Consider the following 25,987-nt stretch of genomic DNA (forward strand, 5'->3'; position numbering starts at 1 on the left):
GTTAGCATCAACCACATAATGCCTGATGAAGGTGTCCTCAGACAACCATGTGGCAGATTGGCAAATGTCTCACAAGGGTGTTCCTCAAAGGAAGGCTGCATGCACAGATGATTGGAGCACCCCTCTTAGTACTTTAGAGCTAAAAATGTCTCTCCGGAGCAGGCCTGCGCAGGAGCTGTCCCAATATGGGGCTGCACAGAAGAACGAAGACGAACGTGAGCTAAATTAAAGACCAATGTATTTTTATAGTATTGTCCAGGGGTCATTTCATAGAAGACGAACTGCAGGAACTCATTAGCATATGCCACAACCTCTGACATCACCGGAAACATGTCAGAAGGCAACACCCACCCCTCAGGCCCCTTTCCCCAAAAATCTCCAGGTATTTCCTGAAAATAAAGCAGAATGAACTCAAAGCACCTTACCCTCCTTTGGAGATCCAGGCCCAGTAGCTAGGCTTGCACTCACTCATGAGTCACGAATGAAAATAAAGCAGCAGAATGAATTTAAAGCAGCCTACCCTCCTTTGGAGGGGAGGCAGCGGGGAGGAAAAGGAATCATGTGGGTGGGGCCAAAACCCACATAACCTCTTTTCAGATCTACAGGAACACCGTTCCGGCACGTTCCCCCTCCAAATGAGCCCTGGTATTGTCACATGTTAAAGTTCACAGATTTATCTATAGATAACAAATATCAAGGAGTATAAATAGATGTCGCATAGATAAAAATTTAGGAGTTTGATGAAAGAAATTGCACACAGAAGATTTTAGGTAAGATATGAATAGTTGGTATATTTACTGGATTTGCAAATGGGTTCTCATAACTCACAAGTCAAGTGATTTTAGTATTAGAATAAATTTTATCTTATCAGATTTTATCCACTTTTTATTACCTATTTTACACTATGTATATTTTATTGGAATATTTTATCTTGAATGTTTTATTCTGCTTGGGACTGGATGTATTAATGATTTTATGATGATTATGATATAACTATGTAATTCAGCTTAAGACCTATGGTCAATCAAGCTTTTAAATAAAAGGAAAGGGTAAGATAAGAATGTGACTATATGTCTACGAAATTCCAATGAATTTCACAGTAGAATAAAGAATTAAGCTCTAAAAGAAGTTTGTGTGTGTTTTTTGGGGGGAAAGAGTTAAACAAGAAATCCACTTATAAATATTTTGTACTGAGAGAAAAGTTCCCTAATTAAAGAGGTTTTATCTATCAGATCTATTTTGAAGCTCTTTGATGCTGTCCAGTTAGGGCAATAAATTTTGCAAGCTGGACGGTTTAAAACTTTAATTAGGTAGAGATACATTATTCCGTTACAGGCATGCAGCCATTTATATCCGAGCTGATTAAAAATATGCAACATCTAGTTTGGCCTTTACTTGTTTCATGCCATATGCTAAAAACCACATCTACCAAAACAGTTACTATGCTACAGACCTAACCATGAAATTACCCCTGCTGTTAAGCATTTCTTGGTCCTTACAGAGGACACTTAAGGTCAACAGCACACCAGTCGCTTAAGCCACACAGCCAACTGAAGACACAAAACATGCCAGGAGCAGATCACTCATGTCTTGTTTGTCTAAACAAAAAGGTCTTGTGTGCCCAGCTTGGAGGATAGAGTTTAATCAAGTTTCACCCACCTTGTTTTTGTTCACAGTTTACAGCACATCCCAGAATGAGTTGAAGCATTCTTCCAAGCTCAGCAGCATCTGAATGCTCCCCAATCAAGTTAACATCAGGAAGGGTGAAATCATTGATTTGTTGCCCCAAAATCTGTGCAGAGACCAAAATATATTCACATAATAATGCACAACGATAGCAAAACAGTGTAAATAGACAACATCTCTAGCCAACAGACAGGTTTCCAATGTTTGGGGGTTCAAACTAAATGTTCAGCAGCAGATTGAGGTCACCAAACACGCACATTGCTTTCTGAAAGCAACCCAGGCCCCCAGATCCAGGTCTGCTAGTATAGTTTGGTCTTCAGCTAAGGACTTCAGATGAAGCTAGTGGGCAATTTCATTTAATCTGAGGCCTCAAAATGCTGCATCTCCAATTGGAGTGGACAAGCACAGCCCACTCATCACAGTTAAGAACCTGAAGGCAAAGAAACTTCAGGTATCAAGTTAACCTAGCAGTATGGAGTTTTTGATTCACAATGTGTTCAACATTTACAGTGATTTGTACCTATTACCAAGTAAATTAGCACAAATTTAGAACATAGCTGGAAACTGTTGGTATTGTGGTATTGGAAATGCCTCTTTTTACTATTTGTGGTGGGAATGCCTCCCCCATGTAAACAGTGGAAATTATAGCATTAAGTATTTCAGATAGCATTGGTTTCAAGAGTATCATGTGCACCAGAACTGTTACTAATAAATGATGTGGCAAAGGTTCCACGTGGCTTGCAACCAGGAGTCATTTCGTAGAAAAAGAGCTGGAGGAACTCATTAGCATAACCCATTCACACATGCCACATCCCTTGCCATCACCAGAAGTGTGTCATCAGCATAAATGGTTTGTGTCTGCCACACCCCCTGACATCACCTGTTCTGGCTGTTTTGGACCCAATCCTAGCCATTCAGGGCCGAAATTGGGCCCAAAATGGCAAAAAGGGGCTGAAAATGGCCAAAAAAGGGCTGAAAATAGTCAGGATCGAGCCGCTGCTGAGTGGGAGAGCGATCCACCACCCATCAGAGGTCTGATCTGGGCCGTTTCGGCCCCAATCCAGGCTAAAATGGGCCCAAAATGACTGTCAGGTGGGCGGGGCCACCTGACATGTGACCTCTTCAGGGAACTGCTGGAACTGCGTTCCGGCGCATTCCCCCTCGAAATGAGCCCTGCTTGCAACAATTGGTTTTGTATGCTGTTATGGCTCCTTGCTCTGTATTTGCTAGATACTGGGGGGAAATCTACCTCTCCAAGCAAAAGGGAATGGATGAGTACGTTAAAAGACATGTTTTGTATGCTTAGATTAACATCCTTTTTAAAAATGAAAACTCAAAAGTATATTTATGTTTGGACATGTGGGAAATTAAAAGGAAAATGGAAAAAATAATTTTAGTTGTTACAAAAGAGAAAACTTGAATTACATAGGTTAGAGACGGGCACAAAACAAACCAAGCAACAAAAATTCCATATGGAATGGCCGGTTCGTTTGCACCAAAACGTGTTCCATGGAAACGTGTTTTCCAGAACAAATGAATTTTTCCAGCCGTTCTGTGGCTGGTTCGGAGTTTCACAGACCCTGTGCCAGTTTCAGCCCATCAGCTGAACTCAGTACGGGGTCTGTGAAACTGACAGCCTCTTTCTCCCGCTGCCAGAGCGGCAGGAGAAAGGGGCTGTCAGTTTCACAGACCCCATGCTGGGTTCAGCCAATGGGCTAAAGCTGGCGTGGGATCTGTGAAACTGACAGACTCTTTTCCTGCTGCCCGGGCTGTCTCTTTCACAGACCCTGTGCTGTGGGTCTGTACAATGGACAGCCCAGGCAACAGGAGAAATGGGCTGTCAGTTTCACAGCCCCCGCGCTGGAACCGGCGTGGGGTCTGTAAAACTGACAGCCCGTTTCTCCTGCTGCTTGGGCTGTCCATTTTACAGACCTCACACTGGTTCCAGGAAAAAAGATGGTCAGTTTCCGAGATCCCACAGCTGAACCCAGTGTGGGATCTATTAAACTGACAGCCCCTTTCTCCAGCTGCTCTGGCAGCAGAAGAAAGAGGCTGTCAGTTTCACAGACCCTGCGCCGGTTTCAGCTGAAGGGCTGAACCCAGCATGGGATCTGTGAAACTGATAGCCCTGTTCTCCCGCTACCCAGGCAGCAGAAGAAAGGGTCTGTCTGTTTCAAACACCCCGCACCAGCTTCAGCAGCCGGTGCAGGGCGGTTGAAATGCCATGGAACAATGAACCATGAACTGGGAAAAGGTTGGAAGTTTGTGGTTCGAGGTTCTGTGGAATGCTACAAACCACAAGGTTCATTTTTTTTTTTTGGTTTGTGCCCATCTCTAATATAGGTTATGTACATGTTGAAGTGCACATAATATGTCTCTCTTTCCCAGGGGCAGGAACGTCCCCCTATAATTAACATTGCTTGCCCACCTTGCGTCACTTTTGCCAGTGCTTCTGTCTGAACATCTTGATATCTCATCAATAAAGTATCTTTAACTCATACCCTGAGGTGATGCAGTAAAGTGCTTGGAGATTTACCTGGCAAGACCTGACACTACATCTACACCATATAATTCATCAAAGCCACCAATGAAGATGTATTATACTCATCAACGTCACTAGTTATTCAATGGAACTGGATTAAGTCCAAGCTTGCTATGAAAGTCTGAGCATTCTTCTACAAGAAATATAATTTAACATAGTATTTTGCAGAGTGAACAGCAAAATAACGACCTCATAATAATATATGGATTCTTCTAAACTTAAGAAGAAAACTCTACTTGCAACCTAAACTCAAAAGGTTGATACCTAATTACCATTCAAATATAAAAATGACAGGAACTTTAAAAAATGTCACTCTCACCACCAACTTTGGAAAATTTACTCCAAAAAAATTCAATATCCCCACACTCGATAAACCAGTATTATAGTGGCCTGTATCCAATCACACCTCTCAGCAAAGTCTGAAGTCTTTATCCAACTTACGTTGCTCTTCTGTAAGAGGAAGTCCTACATAAATTGGAGGAAGACTCTTGGCTTTCTTGAGAAAAGTCATAGGATACAGGCCAACAAAAAATGAAACATAATGAATTATAATCAAATGAAACTGTAAGTTTGCAACTCTGATAAAAAGTCCTTACCTCATGATTGTAATCCAAAATTCCTTTTAAAATTTTCTTCAGATTGCTTACCTTTGTAAGGGGGAGGAGGAAAGAAGATGCAATTTAGAAGAAAAAGTCAGAAGAAAATACAATCACGCACTTAAGTCTGCGTGAACTTGCTTTTCTAAACAGAGGTCTTTAACTAAAGCAATTAAATTAAGATCAGACAATTATGTTTTTGTAATAATTTCCAGATTTTCTCTTCTCATACTCATGGGAGCATAGCAAAGGGGGAGGGGAAACACCAGCAGACACAGTCTTGAAAGAAGCACATTACCGGCTGGGTTTCCAGGCCCAGCTCAAGCTGCTGCTCTTGACCTTAAGATCCCCCTGGGACTAAGATGCCTTGAGTACTGCACCACAACCTCCAATATCAATCTAACCACACACTCTCAAAAGAGTTACAGCGGCCACACTGTGTGTGTCTTGACTTCTGAGTGGTAAGAATCAGAGGACAGGGCATTCTCAGCAGCAACTCCTACTGTTGAACTCACTTCTCATTCAGCGTCATCCTTCCTGGCCCACAGGCACTTAGACAAAGTTGATCTGTTTTAATATATAAACATTTGGGTCCAATCAGTTTTAGTTGCTCTTCTACTATCTATTATGGTCCTCTTCCAATGGACAGTTTTTCCTTGAAAATGGGGTCTGAGCCAAAATAATTCAGTTGACTTTGCATCCCTTCTAATGTGGAAACTGCACGTCAAATACCTCTCAAATCTTCTCATTAGTCAATATAAAACAAATATTCATGCTTGTTCTTTTGGCAAAATCTTCTGGCTCATCAAAAGTATTCAATAACATTTCATAGAGTTACATTAAAAGCTATGTAAATGTTGTGCAAACAAGTATAGACTTTGAAGTGGTACTTGATAGAGCAAATAAATTCCAAATTACACCTCAGTGATCAACACATATAAGAGTTGTAAAGATCAAACAGAAAGGGAGGACGACAACTCAGCGGCAAGACATGATTTACTAAGGAAGTTAAGCAACTAATTGTCCAGATTATAGATGCTTTTCATCTGAAGCATTATGTGGAATCAGAATCATAGGGTTGGAAGGGACCCACAGGGTCATCTAGTCCAGCCCCCCTGCATAATGCAGGAAATTCACAATTACACAGCCTCTAACACCAGGAAAGAAAAGCACCAAGCATGAACCAAAAAAAAAAACCCACCGGCAAATTATTTCTAAACTCAGTTCAACGGGAAAACACATCAATACTAACACAGTCTCTGTTCTGGAATGATCAGAAAACTGTAACAATCCAGCCATGCCACCTGATAAAAGCAACATATGGAATGTCTCAAAGTGCATAAACAATCACTTTGCAGAATCTTTCTTAATTGCCCTTTACGGGATGCATGCCCTTGGTTAGCCCATCTTAACTGTATTTTTTTAATACACTGTAGCTTGAGCTGCAATATAGCATCTTAGTTGCTTGTTTTCTGTCACCTCCATTAAGGGACCTGCTTGGCTGTTCAGTCCTGGAATGTCCAGCTACAGGCTACTTGATCGCTAGCAGTTTATCTTCATTACTTCTGACATTCCAAAAACAGGTGAAGATTTCTTTTTCTTTTTTTTACTTGGCTTTTCAGAGTTTGCCTTTTGATTTAACTCCTGTTGATTTCTGTTCTGTTTTTAGGCTTTTAATTTGAATGTAATTGAATTTCACTGTTTTAACTGCATAGTATATATTTTACTACCTATATTTAACGGTATAGCTATATATTTTACTACGTGATGCTTAGGAAGTGCTTCAGGGATGTGGTGCATAAATTTGATAAACCTAAATAATTAAATTCATCCTTGCAAAGCAAGCAACAGGCATACAATGCAATCTCGTCCTTGAGCCCCTTGTACAAACTGACAGGTCAAATAACTTGGGCTGACGCTGTCCCCATGACCTAACTCAACTGTGACAAAAATTGATTTCTAGACAGCTGAGGCCACTGCCAAGCAAAACTCTTTCCCGAGTCTCTGTCAGAACATCACTCCAAACGCTGTAGCTGCTAATATTGTACTCCTTGGTAAGAAGTCACACAAACTGATTGCCTTGATCAGGGCTATTCAAAATTTTCCCCTCAAGCTGCTTGCACATTCTTTATGCCTTAGGAGGACAGAGACATTTATCACATGTAAGAAACAGCCTTTAAGAACTCTGTAGATCAACCATGAATCATCACAAGGCCAGATTAGACACAAAGCCAACACAAGAGTAATTTACCATGTTCTAAGTTCCCCTAAGATCACAGTAACACCATGAAGCAATTAAGCAAAAGCTTTTGAGAATTTAAAATCAGTAATGTGGAATAATGAAGGTAATGTGTAGCAATTTTCAACTGCTTGATTTTTAGTAGTTCAAAGGATTTTATGACAGAGCTCCTAGGTTACCTCCAGATCATCAGCAGGTTAGACTGAAAAAGACTCCAATGAAAGGCAATTTGGCCTTTGCCTTCTGCAGACATGTACTGTAAACATAAATAGGATTAATTCATCCTTCTCTTGCCTCTGGTGTAAATCCCTGGTTAGCAATTAGTTTTATGAGCAACCAACTTTGAGAAGCAAATGGAGACTGGCAAGTTAGGACCACCCCCCTCCACCAGAACAATTATCCTCCAGAGCAAACCATGTTGCCATAGTCAACGCCCTTTCCAGATACTATCTTGCTAGTCTGAAAGTGCTGTATTTGCAGCTGGATCCTCCAGTTGTTGATCCTTTGTGAAAAGCCATTTCCACATTAGTTATCATGAAACAAAGAAATTGAAATCACAAAGCCAAAAGGCCATCAAAGCTTAGAACGTACCACTGAAATTAATACATTTCAACAATTTCCAAATAAACTCCTAAGCCACTCAATAGAGGATCAAAGTCTCAAGTCCATTATCTAGAAAAATCACTCACATAAATGCAATACTGAATGAAAAACTTTTAAAAATTTGTTGTAGGCAGCTGTGATTCATCATCATCTATCACACCTAACCTACTTTGTAGCCGATGAAAGCAAACCCACAGGGTAGAACTTCAGTCATTAATTCAGAGATTCTCAAACTGGAAAAAGTGAAAGCTACAATAGTAATTTAAAAAACAGAAAGTCAGGCTACTCTTCTATAATTGGGGAAAAGTTACTGGCCGCTACTCTAAAACTCGCTTTAGAAAAAAATTATTTCTCTGTTGACCACATATCCTAGCATGGCGTTTCCTCTCCAACAAAACTTTTATGTGGTGTCAGGAAAATTTCTCTTGATATAGCATAAACATAGCTCCCACTAGAAAGGGCATCCCAACCTTACATACAAACACTGCAAAAAGTGATCTGTGAGCGAGTCATGAAATGCTACTATTGGGAAAAATGTAAGTGATATTTGAGGTTGTGATGGATGAAACCCTGCTTGGAAGACTAGGAAAATAGCTAGTTGAACCTCAGCTGAATTACTTTGTTGAGTTTTGATCACAATTGACATAGTATACAAAAATCCATACACTTCAGAGGAAAGCAACAGAACTAAAATATCTCAAGGATAAACAAAAGATTGATTGAAGAAGCATATTACATAAAAGCACCAACCTCTGCACTGGCTTACCCCTATATTCTGAGCACAATCAAGACATTAACCTGCGAAACCCCACCAGTTTGGGTCCTATATTCTCTCTTGCACCGTTTAACTTAATAAAATAAAAATTGTAACAAAAAAACTACTGTCTAGTTAAATGAAAGCTTTCACTAGGTTGAAGTCACTTAGTACACATGCACAGACACACACCCTGGCCCAAGCTTTTGCTTTCTTCAAAACCTGTTTAATGAAATGCTCATATTTAGGGGAAGGAGGGGCTGGAAGACTACAGGACAATCACTTTATTGTAAAATAATATAGTAGCATGTAGAGGAAATGCTTTACATTTTAATACCACTTTGTAACTTACTATAAACCAAAATCATAGGAGAGCTAAACAAGGATTAATTTTTATATGCTTACTTCAACTGTGTCTTTGGCTAAAACATTTCAAAAACTTAGAATTCTACCCTAAGCCATTAGGACACACTAAAAATCTAAATCACATACAAATAACTAATTATTTTACAAGCGAAAATGAAAAATGAAAATACCTTCAGTCTCCAGTTGTCTCCTACTTCTGTTTTGATTCTATTTAACCAGTTTTCATCAAAGTATGCCGGATCTCTAAATTGAGAAATGCAGAATATATACCTGTTAAAATTATTTACTTAAAAACAAACTGATACATCCTATGGTTTTCACTACAGTTACTGTAAATAAAACAGTAATATCTACCTGCTTGCTGTCATTCTTTTTAAAAAGGTGTGCAACAGTTTTCTTTTCTTTTTCTTTTTTTGCTTTTTTAAAAAACTCAGTGGAAATCATACCAATGATCTAGAAGCGTGGAATGTCATCCCCCCCCCGCCCCCCGTTCTGCTTAATACTGTCACACCTGACCCGTGGCGATCTTTTCTGTAATACCCACTTGAGCCAAAGGAGCAGAACTATTCAGATGCATTTTAGTTTTACTATTTTTAAAATCACTGTTGGGAGGGAAACATTTTTCTCTATAGCACTTCAGGGAATGCAGAACTCTGCATAAAGCCAGTTGCTATTCTATGACCCATTTTGCTCTGTGAGAATTCAAGAGCAGTTTTAGTTCTTTTGCATCCATGAAGATCTAATCTCTGCGACTATCAAGGAAGTTATTGTGAGATTAATACCATTCTCTCACTCTCCACCAATTTTAAATCAATGATAACTATGTACCAGGCTGCAGTTAGAAACAGTTAGAAACACAAAGCCAGTTGTACATAAACATAGACACAGACATATGACATGAACGAAATAACTTTATGCTCTAAAAATGATGAATATAAAATATTTAAGAACAAATGTTTCTAAATTGTATTGATGAGAACAGCACGAGCCTGATGAAGAGAACAGCATAAAACTTACAAAAATAAGCCTGGTTTCAAATAATTATAGAACCCCGCCTCCCCTCAGCAAAATGCGTGGTAAATATACAAGCAAACCAGCAGGCTATAGAAAACGATATCAGCTCTCTTGAAAGGACTGGAAATGGGTGGGATCCTGAAAACCAACACCGGAAGTTGCCAGTGATCTAGGATTTCCACTCCCCTTGCAGCCCCAGGAAGCTTTATTCCTAGGGTTGAGGGGACTGTGTGGACTAATAGCCATGTGGGTCAGGTAGCTACAGTAGAGAGGGGGAAGGGAACAAGACAGCCATTTCTACTTTCACTCACAGAAGAGGAAGAAAGGAACAATTTCACGCACCAAGGTCATGCAGGTCCCTCAACCCCACCATACCCCTAACAAATCATTCCCAGAAATGGAAGTGGATTCCTGACTGGAGGAGAAAGTGGGAAGATCTTGCTCCTGACTGTGGAATCCAAACTAACACCTTTAAAATTATATTCCAATGATTCTTAGAACAGTACAGGCCATCACTCTTAATTTATTAATAGCACCCACACTTTTATTCGTTAAGCTATGAAAACAGAGTATTATCCCCAACAAGCAGGACTGTTTTAATTTCCAAATCCAATCTTATATTTTAGACTCACTGTTATGCAAAAATCTAATCACAGAATAACAGAGTTGGAAGGGGCCATACAGACCTTCTAGTCCAACCCCGTGCCCAATGCAGGATGAGCCTAAAGCATCCCTGACCAATATTCATCCAGCCTCCAAACTAAACATTGCCAAGGCCCTCAGCCTTTCTTCATAGAAAATTCAGACATGTTATGGTGCTCACTTTTATGTTGGATAGAGACAACCACAGTAGAGCTGTAACTAGTATATCTTCTAGTTATTGTGACCGCTTTGCTTTTTTTTTGTTGCTAGGGTATTAGGACAATTACAGGAAGGATTATATGTACTAGAAATGATTATGAAGTTATAGGGTTATACCAATCTGCTAAGTAATGCAACTATGTGTAAATGGAAGATTCTATTCACGTCTGGAGAGGCTCTTCGGGGCCTTGCAGGCACTTCCTGATTCTGCGGCTGCCGCAGCATTCCTGCGCGCATTCCCAGTGACCTCGGCAGCAGCCAGGTCCTAGCTCTCTAGGAACATTGGCTCTGTGGCTCACTAGTGCAGCCCTTGCAGCTCTTGTACTGTTGGAGTGGGGGAGGAACAACAACATGTCCTTCCTTTTTCCCAGTGAGCCCCGCGCCTCCCCACTTCAGGGCTTCTTGAAGATCGCTGCTCCGAGGAGCAAAAGGTCTGTGTTCCTGCTGAGCAGGGCCGAAAAAAAACTGACGAGTCTGGGGAGCCCCTCTCCCTCTAGGATCGCAAGTTTTCATCTGACTCTGTGCAAGAGGAGGAGCAGCTACCACGTGTTATGACTGCCCCACTCTGGGGCCACAGAAGAATGATTATGATTTTTATTTTAAAAAAATCAATCATTTAAATGGAAATGCATTTCATTTTAAAATTGTTTCCTTTCCATAAAAGAACTCAAGGAGGTGCTGGTAGGGCTTCCTTCCAAGAGGTTTCAAACAAGCACTGTTCAGCAAGGTTGCTGCTCTATCAAGTGCCTTTCATCCATGCCCTGTAGGTACAAATTCTACAGTGACAATATTTCACCTGGTATGGCCAAGCTTCACAGAACTAGTTCTTTGTCTTTGTCTCAAGATCCTGAGGAGCCAGTGACATTAGCTAATATTTAAAGGGGTCTGCATATCTGAGTTTCAATGAGAGACAATACACACAAGAAAGAAGAGCAGTAAAGCAGTTTGGCATTGCCCTTTGTCTAAAAACTCTCTTATTCTCATTGCCATTGAGAGTCAGTTTGGTGTAGTGGTTAAGAGCGCGGGACTCTAATCTGGAGAGCCGGGTTTGATTCCCCACTCCTCCGCTTGAAGCCAGCTGGGTGACCTTGGGCTAGTCTCTCAGCCCCACCCACCTCACAGGGCGTTTTGTTGTGGGGATAATAATGACATACTTTGTAAACCGCTCTAAGTGGGCATTAAGTTGTCCTGAAGGGCGGTATATAAATCGAATGTTGTTGTTGTTGTTGTTGTTGTTATCTCAATATCTCTGTAAATAAAGACAGTGCTTTAGAACAATCATGTACATTTCCTTTTTTGTAACAGCCCTGTAGATTAGGCCAAGATTATACCCACATTTCAGATGAAGGGTTGAGGGTGAGGCTGGCAAGATACTCTATGCCACTTTTACAGGCAACATCAGTACCAAAGATTTCATAAATTGTAACCAAAGACCTTAGCTGCTACACCAACGCTAATTAACAACTACCTTTTAATTAAGTATTTTCCTGTGTCACTAGACAGGAAAAAATGGAACTGAAAAACTCTGATTAGTGTTATGAGGCTAGAATTAGGTTTGGTTGAACTTCCATTTAATTTAGCAATGCCTAAGGAGGTCAAACTCTTGAGAATTTGTGCTCCATACAAAGTTTATACAACATCCTACTATGCAAAATGTTACAAATGAAATCACTGATATGTAGGCATATATTTGCTACTACCATACAGTATCTGCTACTCGTGCCAACACATACCAAAAATATGTTGGCATGAGTGGTAGACAGTCACATTTTAAAAACACCTCCTGTCACCTCCTGTGCCCGCCTCACAGTCTGAGCACACTTAGCAGCTGCACACACTTGGCATGCATGTTGACCGTTGTTGCATTCTAGTCGAAACAGGCCTCAATTCTTTGGAACACAGATAGCTAAGGTGGTATTTTCTGCAGACAGATGCTATCAATGCACCTGGAAGAAGTGGCCATCCATCATACTCATTTCCGGATGCCAACTAATGTCCTTAGGTTACTTTCTCTTCCTACTTCAGGTGTCAAGACTATTTTATTCTGGCAGCGAGTACAGTAAGATACTGTATATAAAGGACATGGCTCTAGAAGGAACATTCTGTGTTCAGAACTGCTGGATTACAAATTCATTCATGAAAATCAATTTAGTACACATTATATGAAAATGAAGCTGTTGAAGTTGTACTCTAATCACACCAATCGGTCCTTCTACGGAACAGTTCTGTCTAACATCTACACTAAAACTTCTTCAGAATTCTCTTTAGCTATATAATTATCATTAATTAACATTAACATTAATTAACATTAAAATCTCCAAGGCAGTAGGTTTCATAACTACTGAAGTCCGAGAACTAACTTGCAATCCTGTGTGAGAAACAAAGTCTTTGGGGATAACTGAATTAGCTGTATCAGATTAACTGATTGGTATCTAGTCTCAGCTTACGCAGTGCCAGCAGCTAGTTAAGTCAACAGCATGGGCATTTCATGGGAATATAAAAAGATATTTCATAAGCACTGTAGCACTCTCACTTGCTCTCTCTCTCTATAATGGATGGGTGTATATCATCATCTTAAATCCCTTTTTTATCATGGATTCTCTCATGAGATACAACTTTTATGACTTGGCAAACATATTCATATTGTATACTTGCAATACTGACTTTGCAACATACTTGCTAGTCCTGCAGAAGCCACACATGCTGCTCCTTAAACTAAAGTAGGATCTTATCGCACCATCCAACTTTACCTGATCTACCCAACGTGCTTTGAGGTTGGCCTTCATAGTTTCTTTACATACAAGGATAGGCTCCTGTCTGCAAAATTCCCCATTCATTTAGATGATTATACAGCATTATTTTAGGGATACCGAGGGCTCCATGAGGTGCACAACAGAGCGGGATTGCAATAAGTCCCTTGCGATAACTGCTTTGGAAGATTAGCAGGTAGGTTTGAGCAACAATCAACAGCCCTACAGACTCAGAGAGTTCTTCACATCACTGTTCTAGACGGAAAATATTAAGACAGCTATAAAAAATGTTGATTTATCTAACCAAGATTAACAAACATTTTGTCCATGTACTGAACAAAAATGAACAATGCTATACAAACCACTAGGATCTATTTTCCCACATCAATCCTGAAATATAGCTCCAGAAAGATTCATATGCATAGACCAGGCTTAAATACTGATGGCTGCTTGCTTTTCCCACTCTCATGAAGCTCTGTGACAAAGATAACATATACAATGCCAACATAATTCCTCATCATAAATAACTCCAACTCTTTACCATTACCACATAATTGAAAGTTCGCAACCTGATCTGCACGAGACAGAAAGATCTAAATTCACATTCTGCAGCTTATAGGAAATGAAAGTTTTAATTTATCTTCTGAACTTCTCATAACATTCAAAAACACTGATGAGCCAGTTTTTGAAGTACAGCTTGATTTTCTGCACTCAATAAAAGGATGATTAAAAAGCACAGGGGAAGTGGTCAAGTAACAACAAAAAGAACTGGTTTGATCATTTCATGGAAGAAATTTTTCCTATGTCAATTCCTGATGCAAGCTGCAGAAAGAACATTACAGTTTTTGCAAGAAAACTTCTTCTATTTGATATAAGACCTGTTTTATGCGATATATTGTACTAACATGATGCTCATCAAATTGGGGCGTGTGTGTGTACATAAACATGGTCTTCCTCACAAAGCCCTACTCTCTAGGCCCTAAGAGGCTTGGGTCCAGGGTACCTGAAGGACCACCTCCACTTATATGTACTTGCCTGTGATCAGGTTGACAAAGGAAGCTCTATTGTGGGAGCCAAGGGTCCACAATTTGCAGCTGGTTTCAGTAGTCAAGTGGTATTTTCTACTAGCCAACTGGAAAATCTAATCCCACGACAATAGTACATGTAAGTATAAGATAATTGCTAGACTAATCAGACCTTATATTAAGTGTGTCATAAAAGGGAGGAGAAGGAAAGCATTTCACTCTACTAGGATAGCGCATTTTTTTTAAAAAATCAGGAAACAGAGTAACTCTTTCCATCCCAGAGATTTATTAACTATGAAAGGCTGTCTTTAAATTGAAGAGAACTGAGCTCTGTTATAGTGAATCAGACTACTGGGTCCATCAAGGTTTGTACTTAGACAAGCAGTGGCTTTCCAGGATCTAAAGGAGAGGTCTCTCACACCAGCTAATATGCAATCCTTCTAAATGGAGATGCCAGGAACTGAGCCTGGGACATGGCAGATGGGGACAAAAGTGTTGGTTTTGTGGGAAGGAAGTAAAAATTAGGGGGGGGGGGCTGTCTTTGAAGAACAAATTGTTTAGAGGGGGTGGATCTTTCACTACATTCTGATGGGAATAGAATACTGAAATGTTTACTCCACAACACAGCCGGTAATGTAGAGTTCTCTAGTGATTTGAGTCCCAAGGCTAGGACTGGGAGATCACCTGGGTTCAGATCTTCCGACATGAAGCTCTCTGGGTAATCTTAGCCAGACCTACCTAACAGGGTTGTTGCAACAACAGAAAGGAGGAGGGGGAAGCCATATGCACCACTCCTTTGAGAAAAGGCAAGGTGAACATGTGATATGTAAATAAATGAAAGTTAGGAGCAGCTTCAGGCTGGAGAGTAGGGGTGTCATTTATCTGCTTTAAGCAGGCAACCACTCCCCAGAGCTCAATGGAGCAGCAAGGGACAGAACTACAGAATCACAGAGTTGAAAGGGGCCATACAGACCGTATAGTCCAACCCCCTACCCAATGCAGGATGAGCCTAAAGCATCCTGGACAAATATTCATCCAGCCACTTCTTGAAAAATGCCAGCGAGGGGGAGCTCACCACCTCCCTAGGCAGCTGATTCCACCTTTGAACTACTCTGACCGTGAAAAAGTTTTTCCTAATATCCAGCTGGTATCTTTCTGCATGTAATTTAAGCCCATTGCTTTGAGTCCTATCCTCTGCTGCCAACTGGAACACCTCCTTGCCTTCCTCCAAATGACAGCCTTTCAAATATTTAAAAGAGCAATCATGTCCCCCCCTCAATCTCCTCTTCTCCAAACTAAACATTCCCAAGGCCCTCAGCCTTTCCTCGTAGGACTCAGTCTCCAGTCCCCTGATCATCCTTGTCACTCTCCTCTGCACCCTCTCAATTTTGTCCACATCCTTTTTGAAGTGAGGCCTCCAGAACTGCACACAGTACTCCAGGTGCAGCCTGACCAAGGCAGTACAGAGAGGAACTATGATCTCCTGCGATTTCGATGCAATGGCCCTTTTGATACAACCCAAGACTGAATTTGCCTTTTTTGCCACCACATCACACTGACTGCTCATATTTAGTTTACTGTCCACTCTTACTCCAAGATCTCTTTCGCATACACTACTACCCAGAAGTGTACCCCCCATCCTGTATTTGTGCTCCACCTTTTTGTGGCTCAGATGTAATCCTGTGCACTTATCTATGTTGAATTACATCCTGTTCACAACCACCCACTTCACCAGAGTATTCAGGTCTTGTTGAATTTTAACTCTATCTTCTTGGTTGTTTGCCACTCTCCCAGTTTGGTATCATCAGCAAATTTAATGAGTAGTCCATTTACCCCTTCATCCAGATCATTGATAAAAATCCACCGAACTTTCCTATAGTCCAGTCTGCAGTTTACCCATTAGAATGTCATGGGGAACCTTATCAAAAGCTTTACTGAAATCCAGTAAGCTCGCCACTCGATCAAAGAAGGAAACCAGGTTGGTCTGACAACATCTGTTGGGGACAAAACCATGTTGACTTCCCCAAATCACTAAGTGGTCCTTCAGATGCTTACAGATCGATCCCTTTAAAGTCTGCTCTAATATCTTCCCAGCAACAGAAGTCAGACTGACTAGCCTGTAGTTTCCCGGGTCAGCCTTCTTCCCTTTCTTAAAGATTGGGATAACATTCGCTCTTCTCCAATCTTGTGCCACATCCCCAGTCCTCCAGGAGACCTTGAAGATGAGGGACAGAGGCTCTGCAAGTTCTCTAGAAAGTTCTTTCAGCACTCTTGGGTGCACACCATCCAGCCCAGGGAATTTGTATTCGTCCACTGCTGCCAGGTGCCTCTCCACAACCTCTCTGTCAATGTCAACTAGCCACCCAGATGTCCTGTCGTGTTTACTACCATCTCTAGATGGGCTCAAGTTCTTCAGGGAGAAAACAGAGGCAAAAAAGTCATTATGCCTTTCTGCTTTTTCTCTGTCCTCCATCAGAGTTTCTCCTTCCACTCCCAACAGCGGCCCAATTGCCTCTTTTACCTTGTGTTTGCTTCTCACATATCTGTAGAAGTTTTTCTTATTGTAGCGAGCCCCCCACCCCCAGCCAGATCCAGCTCATACTGAGCTCTGGCTTCTCTGATGGCTGATCTGCAATACCTAGTAACCCTCATATATTCCGCTTTAGAGGTCTGTCCTCTCCATTTCCTCAGCATTGTGCAATGCCACAATATCAATTCTAGCTGGAACCCAGAAATGACATTGCTGCAACATTCTAGGAATGTTCCAGATCTCTATGGTTTTTATCACCAAGATTGGGATGAATCCTAGCGTGTCACTTGATGAAGTGATGTCACTTCCAGGTTCCTAACCAGAAGTGACATCGTGATGTCACATGATGTTGTTTTCCAAGAGTCTATCCACCAAACACTCCCACTGGTGCGTGAGGCTGGACTGGCAACCCTACAGGAGACAGGCAGGGAAAAAGGACACAGGAGGAAAAGCAAATTAAAACAAAAAGGAGGGAGCCAAGCGAATGGCATACATGTGGAGAATGCACAGAACATTATTATATAAAATTTCCCAAGTATTTATAGCAAATCCATTTAAGATAATACCTACCCCAAAGATCCTAGATTCTAACTGAGTTAAAAGAAAGGCAGGCTGTGATCCTCTTACGTGCTACCACCCACCATAAACCTCCCTTTACAGGTTCTGGGCTTTACAGGCAGTTCAAGCCAGTCACAATTTAGAAGCCATCTGGTCTGTAGTTATCAGATAGAGAGCCCTGGCCCGTTTCCAAACAAGGTCCACTTTTCCCAAAGACTCCACCAGACTGGGCAACTGGTTTGCTATAATTTACCCCTCCTCACCTAGCTAATGTGCAGGGTTAGTGAGATGGGAAAAAACAGTGTTTCTTACCAGTAACTGTTGTTCGTCGAGTATCTTCTGTGCAGACACACATTGGGACTGCGCATGCGCAGGCCGGCCGCGGAAAGATTTGACTAGCTATAGAATCGTGAAGAGGGGGACGCCCGCCGGTTCCGCGCGTGCGCGGTTCCGTTCCTGCCAAAACCGGCATACTTAAGGCGAGCGTCCCCCACATTCCCTCAGTTCCCCTGAGCCGCCGGAGGCCAAATAGTACGAAACAGCACTCACAGCGGGGCAGGAGGGAGGGAATGTGTGTCTGCACAGAAGATACTCGACGAACAACAGTTACTGGTAAGAAACACTGTTTTTCGTCGTCGTCCTTCTGTGCAGCCCCACATTGGGAGTATAGCGAGCTACTCACCAATGGGGGCGGGTGTGAGTGTCACTGAAACAACGAGTGCAGGACAGCAGTCCCAACTGCCGAGTCACGTCTCGCATTCACGTCCACAGAGTAGTGTTTGATGAACGTCGACGGAGACGACCAGGTGGCAGCTTGACAGACGTCCCGAAGCGGAACTCCTCGCAGGAATGCAGCAGAAGCAGCCTGTGCCCGGGTAGAGTGGGCGATCACGGATAAAGGACACCGCACACCAGCTTTAGCATAACAAAGTTTAACGGCAGACACCAACCAGCGGGAAATGGACTGTGGGGAAGCAGGCAGACCCTTACGGGGTCCAGAATAGCAAATGAACAATGCAGGGGACTTCCTACAAGTTGCTGTTGCATGCAAATAAAACAATAAAGCACGTTTCAAATCGAGAGTGTGCAAGGCTCGTTCCCCTGGGGAAGAAGGGTTGGGAAAAAATGTAGGGAGGATAACCTTCTGTTGCAGATGAAACTTGGTTACCACCTTCGGGAGGAACTCCAGACTAGGGTGCAGGACAACCTTATCAGGGAAGAACTGAAGAAAAGGGGGATCAGCCCGAAAGGCAGAGATCTCCCCAACCCTTCTGGAGGAGGTAATAGCCACCAGAAACACCACCTTTAATGTCACCAATGCCAGAGGGCAGGTAGCCAGTGGTTCAAAGGGCGGAAGCATTAACTGTGCCAGAACCAAAGGTAAACTCCACTGTGGAACCGGGGGTACCCTGGGAGGGAAGGTTTTGAAAAGCCCCTTGAGAAACTGTTTGGACAGGTGATGGCTGAACACGGTTCTCCCATCAATCCGCTCATGAAAAGCGGAGATCGAAGCCAGGTGGACCTTAATACTGCTCACAGCCAGACCACGTGAGTGCAGATCCACCAGGTAATCAAAAATTAAAGGTAGGGGGCATACAAAAGGGGAAGCCCCTTTGGGAGCCAACCACTTAGAAAAACGGGACCACTTGCGCTGGTAAGACAGCCTAGTGGAGAGCTTTCGTGAGTTTAAAAGGATCCGCAAGACCTCAGCAGAGAAGGTCACTCTGGAGCCAGCAGGAGCCAGGCCGTCAACTTCAGAACCCCCACATTGTGGTGCCACACACCGTCCCGCAGCAAGAGGTCCGGGGCGGTTGGGAAGGGTAGGCAACATCCCTTCGAAAGGGAGAGCAGGAGGGGGAACCATTCCTGGCGAGGCCAATATGGAGCCACCAGGATGCAGTGGGTGCGATAAGCTCGAATCCTGCAAAGAACCTTGTGCAGGAGCGGGGTTGGAGGGAAGGCATAAAAGAAGCCTGGGGACCAGGGTATCTGGAAGGCATCTCCCAGGGATCGAGGATCCACCCCAGCCCTGGTGCAAAACTGCGGGGCCTGTCTGTTGGAAGCCGTAGCAAAGAGGTCTACCTCCGGAAACCCCCACTGGCGGAAAACTGGAAGGAGATATTTGGGCTGAAGGGACCACTCGTGCTGCGGGAGAAACACCCTGCTGAGGGTGTCTGCGGACACGTTCAGCTCCCCCGCGATGTGAATCGCTCTGGGGTAGACATTGTTGTGGGCCGCCCAAGACCATAGTCGTGCGGCTTCCTTGCAGAGCCTGAGTGAAACCGTTCCCCCTTGCTTGTTCACGTAGTAGCAGGCCGTCGTGTTGTCGGACAGGACCTGGACCCGCTTGTTCCGGAGCACATCTGTGAAGGAAGCAAGGGAGTACCGGATTGCACGGAGTTCTAACACATTGATGTGCAAGGAGGCCTCAGAGGGCGACCAGACATCTTGCACTGTCAAAGAACCACAGCGGCCACCCCAGCCGAGATTGGAGGCATCAGTGGAGACAGTAACGTCAGCCACGAAAGTGCCAAATGGAGAGCCCCGGGATAAATTCTCAGGGAGGGACCACCAAACCAGGGAGCGCAGCACACCCCTTGGGATGGAGAACTTCCGGTGAGGGGACATCAGAAGAGGGTTAAAACGTCGAAGGAACCAGGTTTGCAGGGGCCGCATATGGAGGCGTGCCAGAAGCACTACACTCGTAGTGGAGGCCATAAGCCCAAGGAGTGTCTGAATAAGTAAGGCCGTCTGGTAGCGATGAGACAGGAAATAACGCACCAGAGAAACCAGGCGGTTTAAACGGTCCAAAGGTAGGAACGCCCTCCCTATAGAGGAGTTCAGAACTACCCCAATAAACCGTATCGTTGGCGTAGGCAAAAATATGGACTTTCCAAAATTAATGAGAAGGCCCAAGCTATTAAGCAGGGAAGTGACAAGGGAGAGCTGATCCCTGAGCTCAAGGGCAGATGGCCCAACCAGGAGCCAATCATCTAAGTAGGGGTAGATGACACATCCTTGAGAGCGTAAAAAGCCCACCACCACAGCCATACATTTGGTAAATACTCGGGGGGCGGAAGCCAACCCGAAAGGCAAAACAGTGTATTCATAGGCCACTGACCCACAGAAGAATCTGAGGTATTTCCTACAATCCTCACGTATAGAGATGTGAAAGTAGGCGTCTTTCAGGTCAATAATGGCCATCCAGACTCCAGTGTCCAACAGCTCTATAACCTTGGACAGGGTGAGCATCCTGAATTTTTGGGTCACAAGGTAGGAGTTGAGACCCCTGAGGTCTAGGATAGGGCGAGAACCACCATCCTTCTTATCCACTAGGAAGTACCTAGAATAGAAACCATAGGGAGAGGTGGAAAGATCAACCACACGCACAGCACCCTTTAGAAGCAACTCCTGAACATTATTATTCAACAGTGAACCAGAAACAGGTGTATAACGAGGGGGCAGAGAGAGTGGGGGGGTGCAGGTGAACAACAATCTGTAGCCATGCTCTACAATAGACAACACCCAGGAGTCAGTAGTGATAGTTCGCCAAACGGGCAGAAACGGTCGGAGCCTCTTCCCAAACAAGGGGGTCTGGCCAACATCCTGGGAGGCAGGCAGGGCAGCGTCCAGATCTAGTCAGAAGAGCTGCTTCGGACCCGACGCCGGACCTTTCGGGGAGCGTTGAGGTCCCTGCTTCCCTCGGTTCCGAGAAGACCTTTTAGCAGCACCCTTCTGCGAACCGGAGAAGGAACGGTGGCCGTAGTAAGTGGAAGAATAGCGGCCTTGGCGCTGGTGGTAGGGCTGGGAAGACTGGTAGGGTGTTTGGAAGGACTGGAACCGAGGAGCACGATACCTCGAGGCCGACTGGACAGCAATCACGCCGAGGGACTTAGCCGTTTGGTGATTCTTTTTCATGAGGGACAGGGCTTCATCCGTCTTCTCCGAAAATAAGAGGCTCCCCTCGAAGGGGAAATCTTTAACCTTCGTCCGCTTATCCAGAGGCAGGGCCGTGGAGCGGAGCCAAGCATGCCTTCGGAGGACCACAGAGGAAGCCATGGAGCGAGCCGAACAGTCAGCCACATCTTTCCCGGCTGTCATCTGCTGTTTTGCGAGCTTCACAGCCTCAGCTTGCAGAGCCTTGACCAAGGGGCGACTGGCAGCGGGCAAGTCGGCAATGTAGGTCGACAGTCGGTTCCATAGGAACAGGTTGTATGATCCCATTATCGCTTGAAAGTTGGCGATACGAAAAGCAAGGGACGCGGAGGAGTAGACCTTGCGACCCAGGGCATCCAGTTCCCGACCTTCTCGATCCACTGGAGCGGATTGTGAGTTTCGACGGAACCGAGCGTTGACCTCGTCGGCGACCAGGGAAGAAGGCTTCGGATGGGCAAAGAGAAAAGGACAATCCTCCTGCTTCAGCCGATAACATTTTTCCAGGTTCCGGGCAGTCGCCGGAACCGAGGCCGGTGCTTGCCACAAGTTGTGCGCGGCATCAACGAGATCCTCCACCGGAGGGAAAGCCACAGATGCCGAAGAACCAGAGGACAGCGCCTGGAGGACCTTACTCTTGTGCTTCGTAGCAGAAGAAGTGACATCCAGCTCCAAAGCTTCTGCCATTCGGATCATCTGCTCAGGAAGCATACGATGATCTTCGGTGGGAGAGGATGCTCTGGACTCACCGACGGCGTCGTCAGGAGACGGATCCCACGCCAGGTCGGAGGAAGCGTCAGAGGGGGAAGCCAGACCCTCCTCATCCTCGGAACCGGAGAACTCCGGCACCTGCGCAGAGGCAGATGGCATCGGTTCCGCGCGGGAGACCGGAGGCAGTGTCGGAGGAGCGACCGCGTGTCCTGGCTGTCTCACGGACGTCTCTGGCACGGCCGACGAGAAGGCAGGTACCGATGGGACCAGGCCAGCGCGCTGGACAAGCGCCGCCGATGACTGGAGCCAGGACACGAAGGATGACCAGGTCGCCACATCACCTATGCCCGGAAAGTTCTGAACCGGAGGCAGCCACGGGGTCGGAACCGAACGGGCGTCCGGGACCTGCTGTTGGGGCCAGGACGGAACGGACGGATCAGTAGAGGCAGGAGCGGATGGCAAGCCATGTTCGAAGGCCACGATCGGATCCGGGAAGTTCGGAACCGAGATGTAATCATCCTCTATATGCGGTGGAGGCGTGTGCGGCGGCGACGGCGTGTGCAAGGCATCCGGCGGAGGAGCTGAAAGAGAAGCCGGCACAGGCGAAGGGCCGCGAGTGGCGGGAGCGGAGACGTCTCGTTTGTGATGCTTCAAACGAGACTTCAACTTTTTTGCCGGGGGCGCCGAAGCTGCCCGTTCCACAGCGGAGCGCTCCGCCGAGCGCTTCTTCGGGCGGGTAGCACCCTCGGTCACAAGGGGGGTAGCCGGTACCGCAGCCGGTTCCGAGGGGGTCGGATCCGAGGAACCACGAGCCGGGTCAGACGAAGGCCCGGGAGCGGGAGAAGCGGCCGAACGAGGCGCATCCTGCTTACCCGCCTGATCTTGGGGTAGAAGATTAGACCCCCAGAGGAAGGCCTTCAGCCGAGCAGAACGGTCGTGGCGGGCCTTGGGTGTAAACGACTGGCAAATAGCACAGCGCTGAACAATGTGCCCTTCCCCGAGACAGAGAAGGCACAAGTCGTGCCCATCGGAGTGGGTCATCTTAGTCGAACATTTCTGACACTTTTTGAAGAGGGCCATAATGAGAGTTGGAAAAAGAACGCTAGCAGAACCAATTCCGACGGCGGCGAAAAAGGAACTGAGGGAATGTGGGGGACGCTCGCCTTAAGTATGCCGGTTTTGGCGGGAACGGAACCGCGCACGCGCGGAACCGGCGGGCGTCCCCCTCTTCACGATTCTATAGCTAGTCAAATCTTTCCGCGGCCGGCCTGCGCATGCGCAGTCCCAATGTGGGGCTGCACAGAAGGACGACGACGAACTCAATAGTTCTTTCCCTTTTTCGCTGCCACCATGTATATATGGTTTGTGTGACTGGAATAACTTGTGCACCTGTGTAATCTTCCCCTCCATTCAACAGGTTTTGAGCAGAGAGAGAAAAGCCTTTATTTACACATTCAACCTTACTGCAATGAAATTCAGCAGTGAAATATATTGTGTTGAATAAATGAACTTGAATCCTAGACTATTCCTGCTGTAAATGGTTAAAAAGTAGTATTTCACAGAAGCCACCCCTCTAACACAGGCTGCTGCTTCACAGACCAGAAGTACGTTTCTTTAGCCTCACAGCTCTCAGTTGCCTTAACTGCCAGTCTCTCACATTCCATCGTCTCTCATTTGCTGCTCACTGGGAGAAGCAGAACTGGAGACCTGCCCATCACAGGTGTGTGTGAGGGGAAACAAGGATGGGGGGGGGGAAGAAAAATTAAAACAAAAAAGCAGGAGTCAAAAGAATGGCACAAATGGGAGCAGGGGAATGCACAAAACTCTGTTATAGAAGATTTTCCAAGTATTTCTACCCAGTCCATGTAAAATAACACGTATCCCAGAGATTCTAGGTCCTGAATGGGTGAAAAGAAAGGTGGGTGTACGAACATTTCAAATACAATAAATAACTGCAAGAAAAATCCTCCACCATTTAGTTACGTCTAGGTCCACGAAAGATGCCAGACAACACTGCAGGAAACAGAACCCTATTGTCTGTCTTCAGAATGCACACTACACAAACAACAACAGTCTCTTAAAACTGCCTGACATAACCATGACACTGAGAGGCTGATGCAAAGCAGGGGCCAAAGGGTAATTTACACTTGCTACAATAAACAAAGTGGCTACCGATGCTACTTTAAAAGAACACAGAGACTTTATTAGTCACATTAAACATAGGATTTGTCCCACTACTGCATGATTCACTGAACGTGCAAACCTATTTTTATTGAATATATTTTGGCAAGAGGCTCCTGTCTCATTCTTTCCTCAGCTCCTTCCCTCCACTGCCTCCCCAGTAGACTAGCCTTTTTTACTCATGTCTGTTACACTATGAAGTACCTATACACCTTGATGGTGCCCTATAAATAATAATAAAAGCAGATAAAAAGGTTATAATGCACAGTTGCTTACAATACTTTTGAACTGATCGGTTCAATAGCAATAAAGGTGTTAGTCTCTCCTTTATTTTAACATGTTAGATTCTTTTTTATTTTAACAACCTTCTTGGATTTTTGGGATATACTTTCTCCCAAATTTCGTATTTGTTCTGTACCTGCTTTCTGGGTTTTAACAAAAAGTCTAACATTCCAACAAACATTTTCATGAACAAATTCTACGTCAGCAGCACTCACAGTTAAGCAGTAAAAGCATTTAGGACTGCAGCACAACATAGCAGATTGTCAGGTATGCCAGCATACCTGCCATTACTGTGTTATGTATTTTGTGCTGATCATAACTGTTTGCCAAAGTTATATTCTGTATACTGTATATGTCATCTGAGAGTGTCTTAACTGCTAACATAAAATGCAGGAGAGCCAGTGGGGCCTCTCCGTTATTTGTTGAAAATATTTACTTTCACTTTTCCAGCAAGTGACCTTGAAGGCGAGCTGCTAGCGAACGTTGTATCTTTTCCCAGAGACTGGGATAATTTCACTTTGTACTCTGTCTAGTCTAAACTAATCAGTTCCCATGTAACTTCTTTGGAGTTTCGCGCCAGAATGTCAACGGACCCAAAGGGCGGGAAGTTTCCCTATAATTAGTTACGCCTTTGTTTAAATTGTCACTTCTGCCAATTGCTACCTTTGTGTGAACACCCTGAACTGAATGGATCTCTAATAAAGTTGCTTCAATTGGAACACCTGTGTGTTAACTGTGGAGAACTTAAAGGGGCCTAACTGCCAGGGACTGACACAGATTTGCACTAGCTGAATACAGAGAAGTTAAAAATCTGAATAAAATAACACATTTACAATAACTTTTTTTTTTAATTCTTACATCTTCTGAAGTACTTGGGCCATCACCACTCCATTGGTTAAATCTTCTACAGTGTGACACGGTGCTTCAACACTGAATGTCTGGATCTGAAAAAGAAAGAATTAAAATCAGTTTCCAGCAAGGCACAGCAAGGAATCTCTGGGAGTGGCTATCACCCATCTAGAATATACACCACAGAAAAGTGTCCAAAGCTGCTGTTTAGCCTAACAGTATACATGCAGCATGTTCATTAGCAAGAAAACCACGAACAGAGAATAGTTATAGCATAGTTGCTGAGAACTAGCAACAAGAAAGCTCTAGTTCAGATATCACCTCAGGCAGGAGTTCAATAAGTGGGGGTCATTGTAAGCTCTTCCGTGCAGAGACCTGAATTTTTTTTTCTTATACTTCTCTTAAAATTACATTATAGAAATTAAACAGATTGCCTACAGAAACCTTAACTAGAAGATGCACTCAACTATTGTATCCTAACATTTCCAGGATGGTTTTCACCAACCA

General features: G+C 44.2%; 1 protein-coding gene across 1 annotated transcript in view; it reads right to left on the bottom strand.

Moving 5' to 3' along the window:
- Positions 1 to 25,987, bottom strand: part of HOOK3 (hook microtubule tethering protein 3) — an 88,293-nt gene that overhangs the window by 39,824 nt on the left and 22,482 nt on the right. Inside the window, exons 2-5 of the mRNA XM_054986196.1 lie at positions 25,490 to 25,575; positions 8,957 to 9,029; positions 4,825 to 4,875; positions 1,660 to 1,792 (exon numbers count right to left, since the gene is read on the bottom strand). Coding sequence (XP_054842171.1) covers positions 1,660 to 1,792; positions 4,825 to 4,875; positions 8,957 to 9,029; positions 25,490 to 25,575 — 343 coding nt within the window. The remainder of the gene's footprint in view (positions 1 to 1,659; positions 1,793 to 4,824; positions 4,876 to 8,956; positions 9,030 to 25,489; positions 25,576 to 25,987) is intronic.

This window comes from Eublepharis macularius, chromosome 8 (genome assembly GCF_028583425.1).
Source record: "Eublepharis macularius isolate TG4126 chromosome 8, MPM_Emac_v1.0, whole genome shotgun sequence".
Classification (NCBI taxonomy): domain Eukaryota; kingdom Metazoa; phylum Chordata; class Lepidosauria; order Squamata; family Eublepharidae; genus Eublepharis; species Eublepharis macularius.